This window comes from Phyllobates terribilis, unplaced genomic scaffold (assembly GCF_046119375.1).
Source record: "Phyllobates terribilis strain yellow unplaced genomic scaffold, ASM4611937v1 Scaffold_12__6_contigs__length_324123572, whole genome shotgun sequence".
NCBI classification, from domain to species: domain Eukaryota; kingdom Metazoa; phylum Chordata; class Amphibia; order Anura; family Dendrobatidae; genus Phyllobates; species Phyllobates terribilis.
The window spans coordinates 181,810,750-181,834,941 of record NW_027362772.1 but is presented as its reverse complement, the minus strand read 5'-3'; the positions used below and the strand labels follow the sequence as shown (position 1 = coordinate 181,834,941).

At 43.6% G+C, this 24,192-nt stretch overlaps 1 protein-coding gene across 1 annotated transcript in view; it reads left to right on the top strand.

The window, feature by feature from the left end:
* Positions 1-24,192, top strand: part of MEGF6 (multiple EGF like domains 6) — a 536,046-nt gene that overhangs the window by 28,840 nt on the left and 483,014 nt on the right. The window contains exon 2 of the mRNA XM_073656500.1: positions 17,846-17,980. Coding sequence (XP_073512601.1) covers positions 17,846-17,980 — 135 coding nt within the window. The remainder of the gene's footprint in view (positions 1-17,845; positions 17,981-24,192) is intronic.

Sequence of the window (24,192 nt, the reverse complement as noted above, 5' to 3'; positions counted from 1 at the left end):
GATTTGTCAAGGGCCATTCAACATACAAGAGCAAACTAGCGTCTAATATTTTGTAAAAGTTCCTGCTCCTTTAAGAAAGGTATGTCTTCATTTAGGCCATAAAAATCAGATTTACGGCTTGACAATTGAATATAGCCTTGTGTGTAGAAACAGGTGTCGGTCTATCTGTTGTGGTTGTGGTGGAATTCATGCACCACGAACAAAGGGAGAATTCTTCAGTCTGTAAATTAACCCATGGTGCAAAAAAAAGGATTGTCCATCACATACCATCCAGATATGGAGAAGCGGTAAGATTTGAGGCCCTTACAGATCCCTATCTTTGCAGCAGGTTTTGTTCTCTGGCTGATGCAGTATGGCCTCTATATGGCGACCTGCCTCTTTATGTGACTCTCATATTCTTCCATTAGTACAGTCCCTTTCAATCAGGACTCAACAAATCAAAGTTTCCCACTTTTCCCTTATTTTTCAGCTATGCTCTGGGTGATATGTTACCGTGAACATATGGCTGCACCATGTAGGCAGCGCCGGCTTCAGGTTTATGCAGAGTCTGGTGGCCCCTCTTCTCCTTAGATTTTTCTTTCAAAAGCTCTAACTATTTTTTTTTCACTTGTCAGGGTTGTGGAGTCGGAGCCCATTTTGGTGGAGTCGGTATAAAATGGACCGACTCCGACTCCTAAAATATATAATAAATTGGGTACAGTAATTCAATGCAGTTTGTGGGGAATATTTTTTCATAAGAATTTGGGGAAGTTATGAAATGTTCTATAAATGTCTGTCCTATTCCTGATCTAAGGGTGTAGACTTTTAGCTGAGATGGATCTGTGCTACAGTAAATTTATCACTTAAACATGAACCATTTATGAGGGAGTCAGAGTCATGGAAATTGAGGAGTCGGAGGTTTGGCTTACCGACTCCAAAGTCCTGAATTGTCGATAAAATTGTATTAGTGCTTGTTTTCTGCAGTATGGGCTGTAATTTTTATTGATACCATTTTGGAGTCCTTACAACTTTCTGATCTCATTTTATTCTTTTCATTCCATTTTCTTGCGGGGTGAAGCAAACCAAAATAGCATTTCTGTTATTTCAATTTTTTTTTTCTTTTCATTTTGGCATTTACCATATGATAAAAATAAAATATTGTATTAGTTCGGACAGTTATGCATGATGATCACTTTACTTCGTTAGATCTTAACAGTGTTCCAGAAAAAAATATTATTTTATTTTTTATACATACTTTTCATTGTATTTTTTTTTACTTTTTTTTTATTAATCTCCTTGGAGGACTTGAACCTGCGATCACCTGTACAATATACTGCAATATTGTAATATTTCAGTTTATTGTAAAATTACCATTCTCCTATGATGCCCTGGGCAAATAAGACTGTAATATGGCATATAAGTTTATTAAGGCGAATAAGTAGCACTAAAGTATGTGTAATATAAATAATTTTATATATATATATATATAAATACATATACAGTTATATGAAAAAGTTTGGGCACCCCTATTAATCTTAAGCTTAATGTTTTATAAAAATTGGTGTTTTTGCAACAGCTATTTCAGTTTGATATATGTAATAACTGTTGGACACAGTAATGTTTCTGCCTTGAAATGAGGTTTATTGTACTAACAGAAAATGTGCAATCTGCATTCAAACAAAATTTGACAGGTGCATAAGTATGGGCACCCTTATCATTTTCTTGTTTTAAATACTCCTACCTACTTTTTACTGACTTTCTAAAGCACTTTTTTTGGTTTTGTAACCTCATTGAGCTTTGAACTTCATAGCCAGGTGTATGCAATCATGAGAAAAGCTACTTAAAGTGGCCACTTGCAAGTTGTGCTCCTGTTTGAATCTCCTCTGAAGAGATTCTTTTCATATAACTGTATAATATATACATACAGTTGAAATCAGAAGTTTACATACACTATATAAAAAGACATGAAATCAGAATAAACCTTTCCTGTGTTAGGTCAGTAGGATTACCATAATTTTTAATATTTGTCAAATGCCAGAATAATGAGAGAGAGAGAATGTTTTAAGGCATTTTTATTACTTACCATTGCACCCGTGCACCTATTGTAGTTACGCCCCTGGTTAAATGTATGGGGCAAGAATTGCTTTGTTATATTTAGCTCAAAGAGGAGAGTGGGGAATGTTGGACCCCCTCTATATCATATCCATATGCTCTACTGGGACATGGAAAGGGGTTATCCTGTTGAAGTAACCCTTTAAGACATTAAGGGGAAATGCCCTTTAATATTGGTTATTGGTATCCTCTAACTACAAAAAGTTTGTTCGCTTTCAGTATAGTAAAAGTTGTGCTCTCAGTATAAATGTGAGTGTGGCTGAGAAGCGATGTGATTGCCATTTTATAAATCCTTCATTTTTAGTAACGTAAGATGGGGATAATATTTGAAATAAAGTTTTGTCTAATTGCTTTTTAAGTTATTCAGAAATAAAATTACAGTTCACATTTTGTTTAATGGCATTTGCCTCCTGTAATTAACTCCCTTTATAACGGGCGCAGGGCGGTATTTAAACCCCATTTCTGCCATAAAAAGCCATATAATAAAGGCCTTTAAAGAAGACCTTTTAGCTTTCATGTGTTACCTGCCTGTTCCTTTGGTCCCAGGTGACCTATTAACTGAAGTTTAATGATGAGCTATTAAGAAAAGATAATTAGTGTGACACATTCCTAAATATATGCTTAGGAATAAACTCATTAATTTATGGAATAGGCATTTAGAGCTGTCGGTCGTCAAATTCCGAAGCGAAAAATTAATATTTATTTATAAAATATCAAGTAGTATAACATTATATTATATTATTACTATACGAGACTGTATTAATTTTATTTCAATTTTCTTGATATATTGCTCACAGGGATCATGGAAGATGGAGAGCTGATTGATGGAAGCCCCCCATGGTAGGGCTTGTGATCTGGAGGGGACACTATGATCATTGGTCATTTTTACTTTCCAGACTAATATAAAAGTAGCTCTGCAGGATCCAAATTTGGCTGCTTAACCCTTATTAATTAAGAAAAGAATAAAAGAAGGTACCTGGTGTCTGGCATCTTTCCTGCATATCTCGGAAAGAAGCTAATACTGGGTTACTGTGTTAGCACTCATTCAGACATCTGTTTTTCTATTGCGAGTGCTATTTGTGTTTTTCACAGGCAGTTATTGTACTTATGATAGTTTAAGAGGCTTTCTCCTTGCATCGAGTGGTCCACACGAAATTATAGAGACTAGGATGGTCAGATCAAACTCTCCAATGCAAGTCTTTGGATCCATGAAAAAATGGGACAGCCCTCAGATGCCATACGTGCTCCACGGACTGAAGCTTGATGAACCTCTTTTTTTTTCATCCAAGAAAAATGAATGAAACTCCGACCAAACTAAAATCTGACACTGACCAAACTCTGATAACACTTAGATTAAAAACTCTTATGAAACTCCAATGATTTTTTCTCGTACGCAAAAAAAAATTGTCAGGAACCCACCACCCAACAACACCCAGTATCTCAACATCTTGAAGTCTTGTGAGAGTGACAAACAAGACATTTGATATTTGCAGCCATTCTTGAATGTGTAGGTCCTTAATGTAGACTCAGGTTAGTGTTTTTTTTTAGTTTCCAAAATATAGCAATAGATGCCTCCAAGTAGAGTTTAAAAGGCTTGAAGCTGCTGCAACTTGTAGAGGGTAGATGAGGTCCATATGGATCCATCCTATGGAGTCATAGAACCTGTATGTGCCCCTTGTACTATGCCTCCTTTAGGGAAGAATACCTCCATAATACAGCATGGCACAATTTGGGGGCATAGATGTAAAGTATAGGGCTATAGATTTCTATTGACGTCTTATTATAGATCAATACAATACCGACCATGTGCATGATCCAATACAGAGAGCTCGGCCAACCTTAATCATGGTGGGTCCACGATCATGGACCCTACTGATGGTATACTGTCATTTCTATCTGCAATGTTGTAAGCAGGTGACCGGATGCACTGTACCCGGTGGAATGAGGACTGGGCCTCGGCTCTTGACTGGCGTTGTCTGGGCTTCGGGTCTTGACTAGTGCAGGTCTGATCTTTGGGCCTTGGCCGGTGTAGTCTGGGTTCCAGAGCTTGCCTGGCTTAGATCTGGTCTTTGGGTCTTGACCGGCGTTGTCTGGGTTCCAGAGCTTGTCTGGCACTGCCTGGGTTCTGGTGCCAGTCGTGACATGGTCTGCTTGTTTGCGCTTCCTGTCACTGCTTGACACCCCAGCCTCAATGTCTTCCTCAACACATGTCCTGACGGTCTCTTCCCAAATCCGCTCCCATTTTGGCGCGCTGAAGTTCTATACCAGTGACCTGCATCATCAAGGTCACCTGACCCAGTGCTTCATCCACACTTGTCCCTCCTGAAACTCTCCCTCTTCCGGTCAGTTCCACAGGGTCCTGTTTGGACAGTATATGGCAGCTGCACAGCACTGGGTATTCTCCTCCTTTGTCATACCCTCTTACTGTGTCAAGGTGGACTTTTATGGTATCATCACTAGTCATCGAGAAGAGTCAGCTCTTACGTGGTCTAATATATGGAAATGGGCAAGTGTGCACAGGTGCCTCAGTCTCAGGATCAGTTTGGGTCTCAGCAGTGAGATCCAACCGGGATCACACTTTTATGGAAAATAGTCGGAATATCTATGAATTGTTGTTCGTTTTCCCCACTTATTGGATCACTCCAGCTTAGAAAGAATAGATCAGGTAACGGTTATGCAATTTCCTAATACTTTTTGAGTATAGGGTTTCCAAAAATATAGGAAAAGCAAAAAGTGTTATTTTTTTTCACTTTTTCCTGTCCTGCTGCCATTTTAGTCTTTATTTTCTGACTCCCCCCCCCCGTGTGGATTAGGGTTACATGGAGTGTAAACTATATAAATAGAGGTGTTTTTTTTGTTTTATCTCCTTGCAAGGGATCATAGTTATGAGCTTGAGATGTATAATATCTGCTAAAGGCATTTGAAGAAAATCATTGTACCTCGGCATGCTCCTTGCGGTCTCTCATCTTCACGGTGATCTTTTACCCCTTTTATTCCTCCACATTAGCGACTACATGTCAGGTCCACTCTTGGCAGGAGACTGATAGGCACAGGAGGAGATTTCTGCAAAAAGCGACTCTGAAAATAGCAACCCCTGCAGGTTAGAATGGTCCCTGCTGTTTCCCCCTAAAGGTCTTAAAAACAAAGAAATCAGAAAAGAAATTTTAGTTTGCCAAGAATTCAACACAAAAAAAAAAACCAGAGCAAAGTTTACTGCTCTGCACATCTAACGTATGGCGAAAATAGACTCTCAGACTCTGTTTCTTATTTTCTGCAGTACAAAGGATATTCCCAAAAATATCCTCCCTAGTTGTTCTTGATCAAAAAGGTTGTTGCATCCACTAGGAAAAAAAAAGAATACCTACCATAGAGACAGGTAACACTACTGCAATGGGGCTCAGCAGCTGGCTTGTACTTTTGCAAGAAAAAGTTAATTAATTTTGAATTATCTGTATTTTTGCATTGATTACTAATATAAAATGTGGTGGGATTGATATCTAAACTACGATTATAGACAATCCCAATCTGACTAAACAAATAACACCCTACCATTTGTATTACATTTGTTTTTTGTTGAATACATCGAGTCAACATCTACTGAGCGGGGAGAAGAAGTAAATGAACTTCCATGTTTATCACCTCTCCAAATTGGGATTCACAGGTGTTTTTCTCAGTAAATAAAGCTGAGAAAGGCTGCAAAAACTTTGTTAAAGACCCGTGTTTATATCAATTCTCGTTTTAGCCTAATTGTCTATGAATGGGGAACATTTAGGACTGCTACTCCCTAGGATTGACGACCTGTTATGATCACTCCAAAGGGCAAAAGGCAATCCTGAAAGGGATGTAAAAGAACAGCAGCAAAATATCTATATCAAGACTCTACAAACTGTGGAAACTTCTTTTTTTGTATCCACTTTTAAAAAAACTTGGATAATAATGGAAGGAAACCATGAAGGAAGTGACTGATGTCCAGAAAAAAGCATTGTAGACTAACCCAATTTTGACCAAAACTACCTTGGTGCTATGGTATCATAATACTTCTGCAAACTTGTTCTATGGATAGTGGAGACCAAATTAAATTAAATTAGCACAAATGTTGTATTTGTAGGTAGAAGAACACTGCACACTAACACCAGATCCTCATCCCCACTGTAAAGTATGGTGGAAGGTTCAAAACCATTTACAGGACAATAAAAGGACAGCAGTCCATGAACTCAAGCTGAAAAGAAATTGGGTGAAGCAATAAGACAATGACCCAAACCACTCAAGTAAATCAACTAAACAATGGTTGAAAAAGACTCGTGTCTTGACCTTAACCCTATTGATATGCTAGGACATGACCCGAGGAGGACTGTGCATGAAAAGCATTCCAGATATATTGATGAGCCTAAAAACATTTGCAGTGAAGAATAATCCAAAAATCATTCTCAACAATGTACAGGTCGTATTTGTTGAAGGGTACATGTCACCAGGTCAAAAGTGCCCAGTTTTTGCTCTTATTTTATTCCCTTGCTCTCCTCAGTATTCCGTTTTTAATTTCTTTTAAATCCACCATTCGGTTCCAAAGATATGGGCATTTTTATTCAGTGCTATTTTTTATGGTCTGTACCAAGGGGCATATTGTAGTGGGTTCTTTGGGGGCATGTCTTTGGGCTCCTCTGCATTATTTCCCCTTGAGCCACATTCCTTTGGTAAAGACCATAAAGCACTAAATAAAAAGGCTCACATCACTGGAACCGTATGACAGATCTAAAGGAAACAAAAAACTGAATACTCGGGAGCAAAAGGAATAAAATCGGATAAAAACTGAACACTTGATAAATGGTCATAGGCCTCTTTTAAAGGGGTTGTAGGGATTTCACTTTTTGGTAGTCGCCAGGTCCACACAGGCATGAAGCTTCTTGGTGCAAATCGGAAAGTTTATTAGACTTCATAAACTGTCAGCATAAGGGAAACCAAATGACCTTTCCTTCGGCATAAAGCCAACTAAAACAAACAGAAAATGAACAGTCCACATGATAGCCTGGGCTTACCTGTGCTGATTAGCGTCCAACTCTTAGTCTCTGGCAGAGACAAAACAACACCAGAAGTCTTTACACCTTTACTCACAGACACTTATGGAGCAACTCGGCTCAGTTTTACTTCCAGCTGCACCTCCTGGATTGGAGAATAGGAACGACCAGTCACGCCCAGCACTACCAGTCATTCCTTAAACCCGGACCCAAAATTCTGGGCCCATTAACAACCCTCTCAGCACCTATCATGCTGGAGCCTTCTCTCTGGGTTTCACATCGGCACTTCAGTGACACATGCACTCCATCCAGTACCTGCCCAGCTGCAAGCCTACGAGGGATATATAGGTTATTAAATTTAAGGCCTGGCTAATTTGTGGGGTCAGAAAAATCACTTTTCTTCACAGGTGAAAAGATAAATACCGCTGTCAAATGCTTCTTGGAAAAGAGAAACCATCCCTTTGCTCCTTTGATGAAGCTTCATGCAACTGCACTTAGTAAGTTTAGTGATATTGCAGAAACATTGGACCTCACAGCAAGCACTTAGAACCCAGCCTAAATTGTTCCAGTGAAGTGAAGAACATAAAAGAACACCCTATGATAACACTGAACTGTGTAGGTCTGGTAATCGTACTGGAAAAGGGGATGGCTCAGTAAGTAAGGCCAAAGGATCAGAGGCTGGCAGATTTTATGGTATTCCTCCTTTTTTTAACATATACTCCAGTCCTGATCCTCTGGTTTGATAGGCTATTGAGTAAAATGGGGGTATTGTGATGATGTCACGGGTATGTCAGAGGTGACAGACAGTCGCCCTGCAGTGGTTTGCAGGAGATCTCCACGTTTGGCAATGCAGACAGCTGTCTAGATAGGAGGCTGTGTTTAGGACCCAGCGACTACCTCCCTTTAGTCTGGGTGTATATATACCTGGTGTGTCTAGGTGGGCGTCACTGGTTATACTCATTTCTACTTGGAACTTGGCTGAAGCAGCATCATGTCCTCTCTGGAGTCTTGAGGCCGTGTGCCCTGTTGGAGTTCCTCTAAAGCTAAGTTGTTGTTCCCCTGTGTTGTCTTCCCTTTTTGTCTTTAGAGTGCTAGCAGAGGTTGACTAGTGCTCATCTCCTTCCTCCTCCAGCTATAGCCTTACGCCAGGGATAGTAGGGCGAGGCACGTGATCAGCGACAGCTGCGGAGGCTGAATAGGGACGTTAGGGGGAGACAGGGTGACGCTAGTCCAGATTAGGAGGTCACCTCTTCCCCCTTTCCCTAGTGTCTGGGCTCCCTTTCCCCTCTGTGTTGCACTCACACCTGGCGTGACAGATAACCAATGGAAATCTATGACTTTAAAGGAACACTCCAGGTTAAAGTAACTTTTTGCTACAATTGTGTTATACCCAGTGTAAAGCCTGCAGAGGAGGAGTCTGAGGAGATAGAGCCTGAATAATCTGTGCAATGCCTGCCCCCGCTGAACTTGAACTAGGCATAACACAGTGTATCCGCTCTTCCTGGAATGTTCCTTTAAGGTTTACATAATGGTTTTTAGACGTTTTAAAATTGTTTGTGACTTATCCAGCTGGGAAAAGTCCAATAAAACCGAATGTCTTTAATTTTAAATATAAAACTGTTCTGTGAGCCGTGGGCTGTAAATGCTTGTACCCGTAGAAGACCCCGCCAGTCGTTACATTAGCCTCTCTTCATGGGATACCATTAAAATTATAAATTGAATTTGAGAACAGCGCATGTAATTTGTGCCTTCCTGGGGAAAAAAAAATCTTCAAAAGATGCTGAGCAGAACTTCTAAAGTCGTGGAATATGACATTAACTCGGGAGCAACTTCACATAACAAGATGTTTTTTTTTTTTACAAATATGAAATGACTCGCTTGGCGGTTCCTGATTGCTGCTTATTACGTTTTTTTCAATTGTTTTTAGCTATAAAACAAAGATTAACTTAAGTTAAAGTAAAAAATGCATTGTTTTTGGAGGAGTAAATATAGTAAGATGGGGACGGCCGAATGTAGTGTGTTCATAAAGTAACTGGAAATAATCACTTGTTATATATGTTATTAAATCCACTTACCACATGATTGGATAGGCTTCCTACATGAGATGTATAGGTGTCTCCTAAAATACTCTGTGCTATGGGGCGCACTTTCTCTTTTCGCTATTAGTCTGTCACCTCCAAATTTTTGCCTTTGCTCCTTTCCCATTCAACTGAGTCCTCGCTGAAATTATATTAGTTGTATCAGTATAACTTCCCTTTTGGGGACCGATTTGAATAAAAGAGGTCCAAAGGTGGACAGCTCCTTTAAGTTTTTCTCTATGTTTGTAAGGTGCTGCAGAATATGGCGGTGCTATATAAATACAATTATTTTATTTTTATTTTTTTTATATTATTATGTTGTCTTGAAAAGTAAAAGAATAGAAGCAGAATAAAGCGGCAGACCTCAGGTCTCTACACTGAGCTGCCGCCTGCTTTCTTTAGTAGGAGCTCCGCTGATTTATGAATTTTCTAGCTTTTACTTATCAGTGGCATTTCACCCCTGTGCTGTAAAGGAGGATGTTGCGGACAATTTATTTTCCCATCAGCGTTGGGTGAGATCTTAATCCTGGTAGATACAGTGTAGGAGGCATTAATGATCCTGTGGCAATTTTCCAAAGAATAGAAGAATTATCTCAACTATTTGCAATAAATTCCTGCTTTAGAAAATAAATAGCGGCGAGCAGGCGGTAATATTTCCATTGCTTGATGTAATTGCTTTAGTTTTATGATCTACACATAGAGTAAGAAAAGCAATCAATTAAGTCTTTGCACAGAAATCACCCTGGGACATTGAGTTTAGTTTAAAATATCAGCAAAATTACATTCTACATTCATGAAGTGTATAAAAGCAGAATAATAATAATGTATCACACAAAAAACTGTGCCCTAGACTAGTCTACAAATCACACTGTGCTCTGTAGCGCCACCTGCTGGCCTTTTTACTACAGTAGAGGAATTACTGTATATTTCTTCCAAAATAAACGGTCATAAAAAAATTCAAAGGGTTTTCTCGTGATTTGCATTCATAACATGCTGATTTGACCTTTTGGTACTGTCACGGTTTAATCATTCACTGTGGCCTAGGGACGCTGTGAGTGACAGTTCAGCCACCCTGTGGAATCTGGAGTGTGCTGGACTTGTCAGTATTGTGAGTGACAGCCCAGTCGTCCAATCTGATGCTGGGGCGTGATGGGCTGTCAGCATTTTGATTGACAGCCATGCTGCTCAATCTGGCCTAGCCTGCAGGCGCTCCTCCAGGTGCCTCCTGTCCTTAATTATTTGCTAGCTATCTAGCTATGAGCAGACCTATGAGCAGAGTTGTAGCTTTGCACTGTGATGTGTGTGCTTAGCTCTGTGTCTGATTCCCTGATCTTGTTGCCGGACCTAGGATTTGTTGTGACTTTTCTGTGTTATCCCTTTTGCTATTGATACTCTTTGACCTCAGGTACCTGACTCCGGACTTAGCCTCTATACATTTGTCTTGACCTACCTTCATGGACCTTCATGTACCTTCACATCTCCTTATCTTGACGTACCTTCCTGGCATTTGACCCAAGACTATTACTTGACCACACCTTTGTCTTGCCCCTTCTATACTACGAGCTCTCCTGGTATCTGACCTCGGACCTCCTGACTACCCTGTCTCACGGCTTGTCTGTGAGTAGGGACTCAGTGTCACAGATACCTTCCCTAAAAATGTCAGTATCTTGTCCTCTACACTCAGTAGAAGAATATGGAAAAAACTAAATGTACTTATTATCATATCCAGGTACATAGCTATGGAAGGTGCAAAGGGAGCAGTCACATTTAGTTAAAATGGTTGTCCAGGTTTGGACTTCAAGACTGCAGTCACTTCATGTGACAGCAGACTGGTGAATCCTCACATCGTGCACAGTGCGCGCTGTCAGAATTCTCTGGTGCTGGGAGCGGGCTATTTGCATACTTCCGGCCACATTCCAATTAGACGTGTCTAGCCTCATTCAATTCACTTGTATTGAGTGAGACCGCGCACCCTCTAGTCTGCATGTGACTGCCTGTAGGCAAACCGGTGCGTCCTAACCTGGACAACCTCTTATAAGATTTAGTATTTTGGAGCTATATCTCTCATGGACCATAATGATGGCAGGCAATGAATATCTGATATGTATGTGTAGCACCCTGAGGATTCGGCTGCTACAGGGGTATTGCACCTCAACCCAGAGGTGTGATATTCCACTCCCGGGTAAGGAAGGAGTGTGGAACTGAGCTCAGATAGACTGCATGCACTACATACATCCCATTCCAGAGGAGCAGGCCGACGGTACTCCCACTTAGAAATGTGCAGGTACAACCGAGCCTGTTCCTGGCTGGAGTGGGAGGGGGGTGGTACATCCCATGTAGTGTAGGGGCAGATAGGGGGAGCAGTCTGGGTAGTGATAGGAGCTCATTGGGTGCTGGTCACCTGAGCTCACACATAGAGGGATATATAAGGAGGGCACCAACTTAGATCAGGGTCAGACGCTGAGAACAAGTCAGTTGGAGAGGAGAGAGAAGGAAACAGCAGCCCTGGAGAGAGAGAGAGAGGAGAAAGAAAGAGAAAGACCCAGAGGGGGAAGACTGAAGGGACCCAAGAACCCAAATTAGAGCACCGGGTGAGGAGTCAGCACAAGGGTACCGGAACCCAAGCTGGTGGGGGCAAAAACATCCCTAGCCAGAGACCGGAGGCTGTGGGCAGCATCTGCCACGGCCACCCACTACATCCACCCTGAAGGCATACCACATGGAGGGTCAGGGAACCTAAGGCCAAGGGTTGCCCAACAGAAGGCCCGAGGGAGCTGGACCTAGGTGGATCACTGGTGGGGACGGCTGAAGAAAGGACAGAGGGAGAGCTCAGGGCCACGCTCCGGACTTGTTTGGGGGTTGGCCGGATCCAGGACCTGGTGGACGCAGCACGGCTCGGGTGGTCACTAACAGCTGGAGTGACCGAAACATCCGCAGTAAGTAAACTCCCTTAACTGCACAACCCGAGTCTGTCTTCATTGCCGGCTGCACCGCACCACCACAACCCCCATCCTCTGCGCCTGTCCCCTCTGAGGCTATACCCCTCCCGTTGGGGGTTATCCCACCAAGCTGCACATCCACCATCAGCCTCAGCGGACCCTGCTGCAGCGGCGGCCACAGTGACCGCATTACAACGGGTGGCGTAGTCGACACAAAAGAACTCTTATAACATCAGTAAGGACTGCCACATAACACTTAGCTTGACGCCCTGGGCACGGGACCGGGTCACAGCCGCTCGGAGACTACAACCCCCCATCTGATCCGGTGCCGGGTATTCCCCTCAAAAAGGAATATGTCCCAGGGGGCGCGTCAACTTTGGCGTAGTCGGCAGGATTACGTGCCCGCAACACCCGGGTACTGCGTGCCTGAAGAAAAGTGCAAGTTTACCTCAGAAAGAAGTCTCCCGCCGGTTCCGGAGGGTCCACGCCATCGGACTCCATCACCAGTCGTTTCCCGCCGATTGTCCGCCATTTCCAGCTTGTTCCCGCCATCTGCAGAGTTTCCCGCCACTGGGAAGCGATTCCCGCCAAAACCGCAGATTTCCCGCCTTGGAAGAGCAGCGGACGCCATTATGGGCGTGCCAAAGGAGGGCAGGAGGCCACCTCCCATCGTGGGCCAGGACAGAAAATGGCGCCAAAAGTGGAAACCGCCCCCACCAACAGAGACTGTGATGCTGGAGGTGTCTGTCAGCGTGAAAGAACTCCCCCTGGAGCTGACAGTCACCGAGTTGCCCCGGGACCGCCCTCGAAGTGGGAGGAGACGAAAGAAAAGAGAAAAGATGGGTGTCGCTTGGAGCAGTCTAGAGCGAGCGCACCCGGAGGCAGGAAGCCTGGAAAGGAGTAGCGGAGAAGCTTACCCGGATATGGAGAAAAAGCAGAACAGCACCGGCCCGCTGGCCAGGAGTCTGCTAGAGACCGAGGAAGGAGGGCAGAGCAGCACCGGCCCGCTGGCCAGGAGCCTGCCGGAAGCCGAGCAGAGCAGCACCGACCCGATGGTCAGGAGCCTGCTAGAGTCCACAACCCCGCTAGGTCTAGCGGAGATCCTAGCGCAGCTCCCCCGAGACCGGGAGTGTGCACAAACTGCCCTGGAGGGCCTCGCACGGAGGATGGCCCGGGTACAGCGTGAGATACTGGCGGAGTGGAGCCGGGAGATGGCTCAGCACGCAGAGACCAGTCAGCGGAGCACGCTACCCTGGAAGAGGAAGCAGACCGCCTCTGAGGATGGCGCGGGAGGACCCAAGGCCGGAGACGGCGCCGAGGAGGGAGCCGAACGCATGGAGGCAGGTAAAGGGGACGCTTATACCCCAAGCCGAGAAACCGCCCACCTGCCCCAGCTCCCCGTCGCAGAGCCCGAAAGTCCCCCTGCTGTGCCCGTAGCCGCCAGGTCACCGCCATGGACTAGGCCCCGACCGGAAGCCGCCGCAGCGACCCCTGTGACGTCACGCGCCCCGACCCGGAGCGTGACAAAGCAGGAATTACCACCAGCCTGGTCGCAAGGCCTAGTACCCCCGGGCGTCGCATCACCAACAGCGCCCCCTACCTCCGCGGAGCCTCCGGCCTGGCCGCAAGGCCAGGTAGCCCAGGGCGCCGCCGTCCTAACGGTGCCCTTCACCTTCCAGGTGCCCCAGGCCTGGCCGCAAGGCCTGGGCAACCCGAGCGCCACCACCACCGCGCCCGCACCCGTAAAACCAAGAGTGCCGCATCTGGGAGAGGACCTGTTCGCCCAGCATACGTGCCTGGACGGGTCTGAAGAAACATCATATCAAGAAAGAGCAGGAGGAAGACGCCGTTGAGTGCGGCAGAGCAGGAGCTGTAAATAGTTACCCAATCGGGGTATATAGAAACTGAAACTGAAACTGGAACTGTTGTTGCTGCTAAAATAAGTCCCCGTTGGGACCAGGGAACTGTTTACCCGTTAACCCCTTCATCCTACAGGCTGAGGACTGTGAGCAGCCATTCCCTTTCCTCTAACTGGCCGAGGACTGAGAGCGGCCAACTTCCAACTTTCCCTGTATATAGTTGCGCGTCCTAAAGCGCCCCCTACCGGTTTTATAAGAAAACCAGATTTTTCTAAGAGACTGTCGCACTTTTCCCGGACACACGTTGCACAGTGTCCGGAGGAGGAACCAGAGACAAGAGAAGTCTACGAGAATGTTTATATAAAAAGTTTTATATATATATAATGTTTATATGTTTTATATGTTCATATAAAAATTTTGTATGTTTTGGTGTTTTATGTCTTACAGCCCGAGGACGTGCTGTGATTTACCAGGGGGGAATGTAGCACCCTGAGGATTCGGCTGCTACAGGGGTATTGCACCTCAACCCAGAGGTGTGATATTCCACTCCCGGGTAAGGAAGGAGTGTGGAACTGAGCTCAGATAGACTGCATGCACTACATACATCCCATTCCAGAGGAGCAGGCCGACGGTACTCCCACTTAGAAATGTGCAGGTACAACCGAGCCTGTTCCTGGCTGGAGTGGGAGGGGGGTGGTACATCCCATGTAGTGTAGGGGCAGATAGGGGGAGCAGTCTGGGTAGTGATAGGAGCTCATTGGGTGCTGGTCACCTGAGCTCACACATAGAGGGATATATAAGGAGGGCACCAACTTAGATCAGGGTCAGACGCTGAGAACAAGTCAGTTGGAGAGGAGAGAGAAGGAAACAGCAGCCCTGGAGAGAGAGAGAGAGGAGAAAGAAAGAGAAAGACCCAGAGGGGGAAGACTGAAGGGACCCAAGAACCCAAATTAGAGCACCGGGTGAGGAGTCAGCACAAGGGTACCGGAACCCAAGCTGGTGGGGGCAAAAACATCCCTAGCCAGAGACCGGAGGCTGTGGGCAGCATCTGCCACGGCCACCCACTACATCCACCCTGAAGGCATACCACATGGAGGGTCAGGGAACCTAAGGCCAAGGGTTGCCCAACAGAAGGCCCGAGGGAGCTGGACCTAGGTGGATCACTGGTGGGGACGGCTGAAGAAAGGACAGAGGGAGAGCTCAGGGCCACGCTCCGGACTTGTTTGGGGGTTGGCCGGATCCAGGACCTGGTGGACGCAGCACGGCTCGGGTGGTCACTAACAGCTGGAGTGACCGAAACATCCGCAGTAAGTAAACTCCCTTAACTGCACAACCCGAGTCTGTCTTCATTGCCGGCTGCACCGCACCACCACAACCCCCATCCTCTGCGCCTGTCCCCTCTGAGGCTATACCCCTCCCGTTGGGGGTTATCCCACCAAGCTGCACATCCACCATCAGCCTCAGCGGACCCTGCTGCAGCGGCGGCCACAGTGACCGCATTACAACGGGTGGCGTAGTCGACACAAAAGAACTCTTATAACATCAGTAAGGACTGCCACATAACACTTAGCTTGACGCCCTGGGCACGGGACCGGGTCACAGCCGCTCGGAGACTACAACCCCCCATCTGATCCGGTGCCGGGTATTCCCCTCAAAAAGGAATATGTCCCAGGGGGCGCGTCATATGTATTTGGGGGGGGATTCAAAGAAGTGGGATTGGCATGCACTCTGTTGAAGCGTTGACGTGCTGGTGGAACAGGGTGTGTACCCCAGAAGCATAGGTAGAGTAATTCACCGCACTCTCTCGGATGGGAAGATGGCAAATACTTTATTTAGTGCATAGCAAACAAGCAAAAACGTCAGATGCCACTGACACAGGCGCGGGATCCCGGCACAGCTGCATCATCCAAAGCGACTATTGTGACAAAGACCCAGGAAAGGGTCCAAATGTCTTAGAAGTTGTCCATTACTTTATATTACCCCCCCCCCAATGTATCCCCCTGGGGCCCCTAAGGATTTTTGCAAATACCTTACATTGCTTTTTCTGCCTGTGAGTGGCTCTATCCTTGGCCGCTCACAGGCATCACGTGACCCCGCACTGACGTCACGAAGTGAGGCGTGACTCAGCGCTGGGTTCCCCACGATGGATGCCAGGCTGTGGTTGGGGTTACCCCCCGCGTCATACCCAGCATCCACCACGCTCTCTCCCAATAAATGGGGAACGGTGGATGCCGGGTGTGATGCGGGGGTTACCCCAACCACAGCCTGGCATCCACCGTGGAACGCGGAAGACAAAGACCCCCGACTGCTGCCAGCACTTGTCGTGACGTCACCGGATGTCAGAGCCGGCTGCAGTCGGTGGTCACGTGATGCCTGCGAACGGGCAGTGATAGCGCCACTCACAGGCAGTATCTGCAATGTAAGGTAATTACAAAAATCCTTAGGGGCCCTGGGGGGATACATTGGGCGGGTAATCTAAAGTACTGGACAACCCCTTCAAGTCTATGTTGCTCACCTCCCTGGTGCAATGTGCAATGTGTAGAAATACCCCTAGGGGAATGGTTGAAGCAAAGTGTAAAACAAAGTTGCAGAACTTTGCGTGAATAAAGATTTATGATTATAAACTGAAAACTGGAAAATCCCTTTTATATACTGATGTCAGTGTGCGCTCCTGTTTCCTGGTTGCCACCCTAGATTTAATAAATCTTTCTATTTTATGTGTCCTTCCCCTGTAATTTCTATATCTGGATCTGGCTCCGCAGAGTGATTGCTGCAGGAAACAACGTTACAGAATGATAAAACTGTCTGCACCCAGTAATATTTGGCCGACTAGTATAATTTATCTAATGCTGCTATCGGTTCTACTCCCTATTGATTTCCCACCTTAAATGAAATTTATCTAATATGTAATTTTTGTATCATTAATTAGATGTAAATCTGCAGAATAGAAATGTTCTGGTTGAAATCCCTGAAAACTGCAGCGCTTAATTGTGTGTAATACACACAAAGTCAGGATTCTGCTCCGCTTGGCGGTGCCACCACTAGTCATGGGCCACAAGTATGCAAATTGTGACCATGTCCCGACTAGAGTCTCAGCCACGTGTAACAATTTTCTAGTGAGAATAGTGGCTGAGACTCTGGCTGCCATACTTGTGGTTACGTCACAACCAGAACTGACAAGCGTAGCTGAATCCTAACTTTGTGTGCAATGCAAACTGTTAGGATTTGTCAAGCTGCAGCGCTTACTGAAGATTTTACCAGGGCAGGTGAGAGGGTTCTGACCATCCCTTTAAAGTTTTAAAACTTTTTTTTTCTAGTGGCCATATTGGAGAGAAAACCATCTTTTCTGTATTCTTTGTTTATACAGTGCATCCAGGTTTATCTGATTTACTGGTGCTGTAAGGAATTGGGGTTAATGGACAGAAAAGTATGTATAGGCTAAAATAGTCTCTGGGTATAGAAGAAGGGATCCTAGAGTGCCAAGCAAGGTAATTACAGAATGGCGTATAGTATTGTTCTACTACCATGTATACGCTGTCAGAAGTACAGTATATTAGTACACTTTTAATCATAATGAGACGACTCTGCTGACCATGACTCAGTCTAAACAGCAAAACTAAAAAATTTAGTTGGAGACCGAAAAATAAAAATTGTCTTTTGTGTGTCTTCCAGTATGAAAACTTACTGTAATTTTAGGGTGCGTTTTTACAAAATGTAAAATAAAACAAACATAACATTTAAATAATAATACATAAATAACAATGTGATAATACATGAAAATAAGTATGTTTAAAAGTAGTACAAAAATAATGCATCTCAGAATTAAAGTGAGATCTAAGTTTTTCTATTTTTTTTTTTATTTTCAGGCCAAATGTGTGTGCAGAACGAGAACTGTCCATTGTCGCTCACAAACAGCCAGTAGTTGAGGCCTACAGTCGTATGGTGAAAGTTTGGAAACAAGGATGTGCGGGGCAGATGTGGTGCGTTGGCTATGAGCGGCGGTAAGTACTGGTTGTAACTCATGTATGCAGCACATATCTGTGGTCATAGCTACTTTATAAATAGGCATAATAAAGGAAGATAAATAAATGATATTAAGCTGATTTGCATCAATACAGTGGTCCTTTTTATTGGTAAAGAAGATCCCTGCTTATCTCTTTGGACTTTAATAATTTGAGAAAACAATCTTACAGCTAAACAGAATACATCAAATACTTAGAGGGGTGGTCCAGAACTAACATTGATTTTAATCCCAAGTCTCTATCTATTTATTATAGTAATCTAATTGCTTTTTAAATATCCTATAATTAAAAATTCTATTCCATTCACTCTTTACATTATGTAATATCTTTTCTTTTTACCTTTTTCCATCTTGATGACATTTTATTTGAGAATCCCCAGTGCATGCTGGGATACTTTAATGAGTCGTTATCAGGGGACAGAGGCTGCAGTCACTGTCACCCTGAAACAAAGCATCATCGGTGACATCCGTTTCAGGGACTAGGCTACTCCATGCTCTACTGAGCATGTATCTGTTATCATTTCCGATGTATGCTTAATACAAGCTCGTTTGTCACTGTGCAATATTCTTTTCAATGCACAATGACAGTGCGCTCCCTCACTGGCTCTAATGAAAAGTGATGTCTGCAAGAGAGCGCACTGTCAGTGCACATTGTAAGGCGAGAACACGGCAAGCAAGGAGAGAAAAGACCAGCTCTGCACACTAAATGGATGTCACTTTCAGGGGCGGGGTTGGTCCCTGCTTGCCATGTTCTCTCCTTACAGTTGTTTGGACCACTCCTTTTAATGGAAGAAGAAAAGTCAAGGATGTAAATTAGTGATGAGCAAGTATGAATTGTTAACCCTCTTGGCGTACTAGTGGAGTATTTGCGGTGTGTTCGGCATCGATGTGTCGCCGTGGCTGCATGTGTCACATCTGTTAAACACCTCTGACACATGCAGGGATTGCCTAACAAACAGGCAATCCCTGCGTGTGTGACAGGTGTTTAACAGATGTGACACATGCAGCCGTGGTGACACTTAATGCAGCCGTGGTGACACTTACATGGATGCCGAGCACGCTGCAAATACTCGGCGAGCACCCAAGCGTGCTCGCTGAAAGGGTTAACAATTCATACTCGCTCATCACTAATGTAAATTTAATGGACACTTTTTTTTACAGTTTAGGTTGTGAATGCCCATAAAAAGTGCAAAGGGTTGTGCATTTCTTTTTTTAACTGAGCGCTGTTAATCTTCAAGCTCTTTCCCTACAAGAACCCTTAAAATAAACCATAGAGGTGCAGTGGCTGACTCACCTGGAATTATTCATTCCTTTGCTTATAGCAGAATGTCAGATGTTGGGCAATGTGTAATTTTACATCTGTTTTTCTAATGCATAAAATGTGAAATATCTGCACCTCCGATATACTTATGGCCTCTGTATATTATTACACATGCCAAGATTGTTTGCAATGGTATAAAGGAGACACGTTCTCTGCCTGGTACCTGTTTACCTACCGCTTGTTTTCATTCCACTTTCTGCCATCTCATCACATGGAGAAAAAAAAATCATTAAACCAGAACATGAAATTGAAAGTGATAAACACTAAGAGCTCCTTGTACAGATGCCAAGATAAAGAGAAATCATCAAGAAACACTGCAGAGGAATTGAGTGCGGGCCCAGGTAGAAGATCAAGACAAGCCACTTCTTTATGATCTATATAGGATTGAGAATGGAGACTAGAAGAACAGGGACACTACCCAAATCAAGCCTCCTACCATATAAGACAAAAGCACTACTCTGGCAATGGTCGCACCTCCTTGGGGTGTTAAAACATTTGCAAAAAATGCAAAGCTTGGTGCAGTACCCCCTTTCCTAACGTTTCACTATGAATCACCGGCTTCCTCCTCTCCACTGTCCATCATGATCAATGAGTGGTAACGAGAGCAGCAAATCCATTTATCACAATGAGATATTAAATATTGATGGAAGACAAAGCAAGAGGTTCATCCAGCATGCACTTTCATGTATGTTATTATTTGTTTTTGTATTTTCCTAGGTTTTATTTTTGTTTTGAATTTTTTTATTTTTTTATTTTACTTTTTTTATGATTGAAGTTCATTTATTCCTATTTTTTCTTGGAGGTTTGAGATTTGTTGTTTTGAATCATTTTCCTTGCATAGGAAGATCAATTTGAATTGATGAAAACATGGATAATAGTTACATTTAATTTAATAATCATTATTTCCTTACTTTAGTGCTAGTCAGCTTTTAAAAGGAATCTCTTAGCAAAATTTCACTCCTCAAACGATTTATATCTGCATGTAGACCTATTGTAGATCTGAAGCTTCCGTCACTCCGGCTCTATTCTCCGCCCAACACCGCCTTATCCTGTTTGAGTGACAGCTTCTATACTGTGTGACTTCAGGCAAAGGAGTTGTCAATCAAACAGGAGGAGGCAGCGCTGGGCGGGGAGTAGAGCTGGAGTGACTGAGGCTTCAGATCTACAAATAGTTCTTCAGCCTCATTTAAATATCAATATCAATTCAAGCGCTGGTTTCTCAGTTACCGAGGAATGGACGGGCCATGTGAAATTATTGCTGGACTTGCCTTTGAATGAGCTACATGTGCATATGAATAGTTTGGGGTGTGAAATCCTGCTGACAAATTCCATTTAAAGCAGTATACATCTTAAAAGTAATGGCATATTGCTAGTTTATGTCACTCACTTTGTTTCTAGGGGTCCCAGAGGCTGGATTGGTGTTGTGCTATATTCCCTTTTAATTATTTCCAGCAAATTGGCCTCCTATCTGTATAAGGAATTGCTGCTGGACCATCTTATAAGTCAACAGGGTCTGTCAGGTGCCACTGGTGTCCATCTTGGTTGGATCCGGCATAGCGTAGCTTCTGTTGTAAACCAAAATTAAGGAGCTGTTTTACAGAAGAGTCACCAAGAAATATCATAGTAGTGCTCATTCCCTATATGTGGTGTATATAGGAGACTTAGCTATACCAGATCCATTGCTTGAAAAATGAGTGGGTTTACACCAAGAAGGAGACGACAAAGCAAACATTAAAGGCATGCCTTAATATTTTTTCTTTTTTTTACACGGGGAAGGAATTCCGTACGTTAATCCCACACAACCCAGGAACAGGAGTGTCAGGTTCAATAAACTCACTTTAAACTGTAATTTTCAGCAATTATGAGAAGTAATGTATAGGCTACTGTAATATAAAAAGGAGCAAGGACGATTATTCAAAGTGTCTGAGCTATGAACAAAGGGACTAAATAGCAAGGACTAACTGCTTGCCAGGACTTCAAAAGCCAAAAGTAGCATTGCAGCAGTGGTAAGTTACTTGCTCATTAATAAGAAACAGTCAACTAATTGTTTGAAGCTCTTTGTAGAGCACAATTCCACCAAACGTCCTTTTTGGCTCGTTTTTCAGAAATTCAGTTAATACAGGTTTCCTTAAGAATGTCTTCAGAGGAAGTCGGGGACAAAGTCATTGAAGTTAATACCTACGTTGAGAGGGGAACTAGAATATTTAAAGCCATCTTACTGATTTAGGAGATCTTTCTGGAAGTTAGTTGGGTGTTTAGAATTTTTTGGACATCATATTGGAGTTGTACTTGAATCATGGGCTGGTTCTTCATGAAATTGTGATGATTGGTAAGTCAACAAGACACAAGGAAGTCATTTTTTTTAGGTTCTAGGTTTCTTGAGTCTAGATGAGTTCTCCTTCCGTGGGACTTTAGCTGTCACACATCGAGAGTTGTAGTTTTGTTGCTACTAGATGGCCACAGATTGGAGATCACTGAACTAGATTATGGTTACGTAATTAATGATGGACTTGGATTTATTGACCTAGACCACATGGACCTAGATCATGAGCATGTTTTTAAGTCCTTGTTCAGAGGCTAATTTTTGAAGAGATCTTGCTTACCTCAGATGTCCTAGGCTGTTCAAGACACAGAGATCTTTGGGAGGTTTTTATCATTGCCTGTATCTTCATAAAGATCCATATCTTCTCTACGTAACGCTATTCTATGGCATCTCATTCTAGAGTCCGGAATCTATGCTATCTCATTTTAGGACAAGCTATCTACAGTATTTCTTCGTGAAAGAGGATTCGGAAAAAATCTTTTCTTCTCAGCGGAGAAAAAGTCAAGATTGCAAAACAAGATTGTAAACAGTGGTGACATGTTGTAAACCCGTAAACTCAATACATACGCATACACTGTATATGGCAACATATGAAGGAAGCTGGACTGATCACAACACAACACTCTCCTAGACCTGCACATGAATTTTTCTTCTTCAGCCAAATTGCACTGCACTGCTATCCAGCTGCCACACAAGGTAGCACAGACCAACCTTTGTGTCCTCCAATTATGGGACCTAGTGGTTAGCTTTTGTGTTACCCCACAGATGAAAAACCCTGACATGCAGCCTGTGGGGTAGTCATCCTGACTCATGCATCACTATCTATGGATAGGAGTTGTGTCGAGATCCCAACTTACAGATAAACCATTACATGTTCACTACAAAAACAAACTTATTTCCTAGAGATGAGAATGGGATTCCTGCACCTGTGTAATCCTTTGGGGTTTTCCACTTTTGGCGAGAATTTTTTTTTACTTAAATGCATGTATTTGGGGACTGTTATAATTTTTGCAATTGTTTCAATACACTTTTTGCACCATTTGGCTTTTATAGGACCTTTGTTTCTTTGCACATTCAACTTTCATGTGGTCATACATCAGAAACAACCTAAGAAAAAGGCAGATAATGGAGTTACAAACTCCCTGAGAGACAGTCAGAATGGGTTCAGTGATGGATTCTCAGTTAACTCATTCAGCAACCAACAATAGACAGAGCAACAGAGCGGCTATAGAAGGCAAACTGTGCAAACTTTTCATGAAACCAAATTGCAAAAATTATTTTCATCCCCTGTGAGGCAGTGAGGGGGATCATATGCAAGGGACGGTATGTATCCCCCAGGATGCGCATAGAGAATTATTGAACCTGCTGGAGTGCATTGCAGTCACAGAGATAGCTGTGGTTTCAGTGCAAAATAAAAGTAAGTTTGGACTGGGTCACGCTATTTGACGAAGTCAGATTTAAGAGAACCCAGCATGGGCTTTTATTTTTGGAATGATCTACAGGATGGCAGTGGGGCGGATCACTCCCTTCAACCTGGGTCTTAGGAGTGGCTCATGGCCAGAGTTTTCCATTTAATCCTATAGCAAAGGTTTGGATGTGTCAGTGTTTTGTTTGCTAGCTGCAGAGCAGGAGGCTCTGTGCACCGCAAGGCATAACAAAGGCCTGTGAAGGCAACGTAACTGGCACACTTCAGAGCAACATGGCGCTGCCGTCGCCCTCAGCAACCAGTTTACACGGACTGTTTGGACCACTCGGTTGCGATCCGGAGGACACCATTTGCATTTAAGTTGTGAGTTTTGTAAATAAAGACATTTAAGTTGAACTTTTCTTGGGTCACTGCCAAATTACCACACACCCCAAATACATGTATTTAAAAGTAATCTGTCAGCAGGTTTTTGCTACTTCTTCTGAGACCAGTGTAATGTAGGTAAAGAGAAGCTGAATCCAACGATGTATCACTTAGCTTACTGGGTGCAGCTGTTCTGACACAATTAGATTTAGCATGAAGCAGAGCTGAGAAACCTTCCCCCACCCCACCAGGATGTTTGTGTACATTGTCTATAGTCAGTGAGCTGCTTATCACAGGCATTGCCAAAATGTTAATCTCTTAGTGATAAATCTTTGGCAGTTAGTAAACAACAGCCTTTGACAAGTGACGCATCTCTGAATTCTGTGTTTCAGCCTCTATCTCCTGCTGTCTTCAGATTACATAGCAAAAACCTGCTGACATATTCCCTTTTAAGTAAAAAAATTAATTTAATTCCATTTATTTGTGCATCCACTGTAAGGCTAATTCGCACTGCCTTACGTTATCATACATTGCCCATAGGCTACATGATAAAAAAAAAACTTATGCTACACATTATTGCCTTTTTGTGGGATGCCGCTGTATAGTTTATGTGGTCGCTAGGTTATGATTATGCAATGTGCAATGGTGGCTATGGTTCACCATACCCAGTGAGATTAGTAAACCAAAAGTTGCATTAGGCTGCACCACATTTGCCCATTTAACAAGAACCAATTTAACAATGCAAAATGGAATATTAAA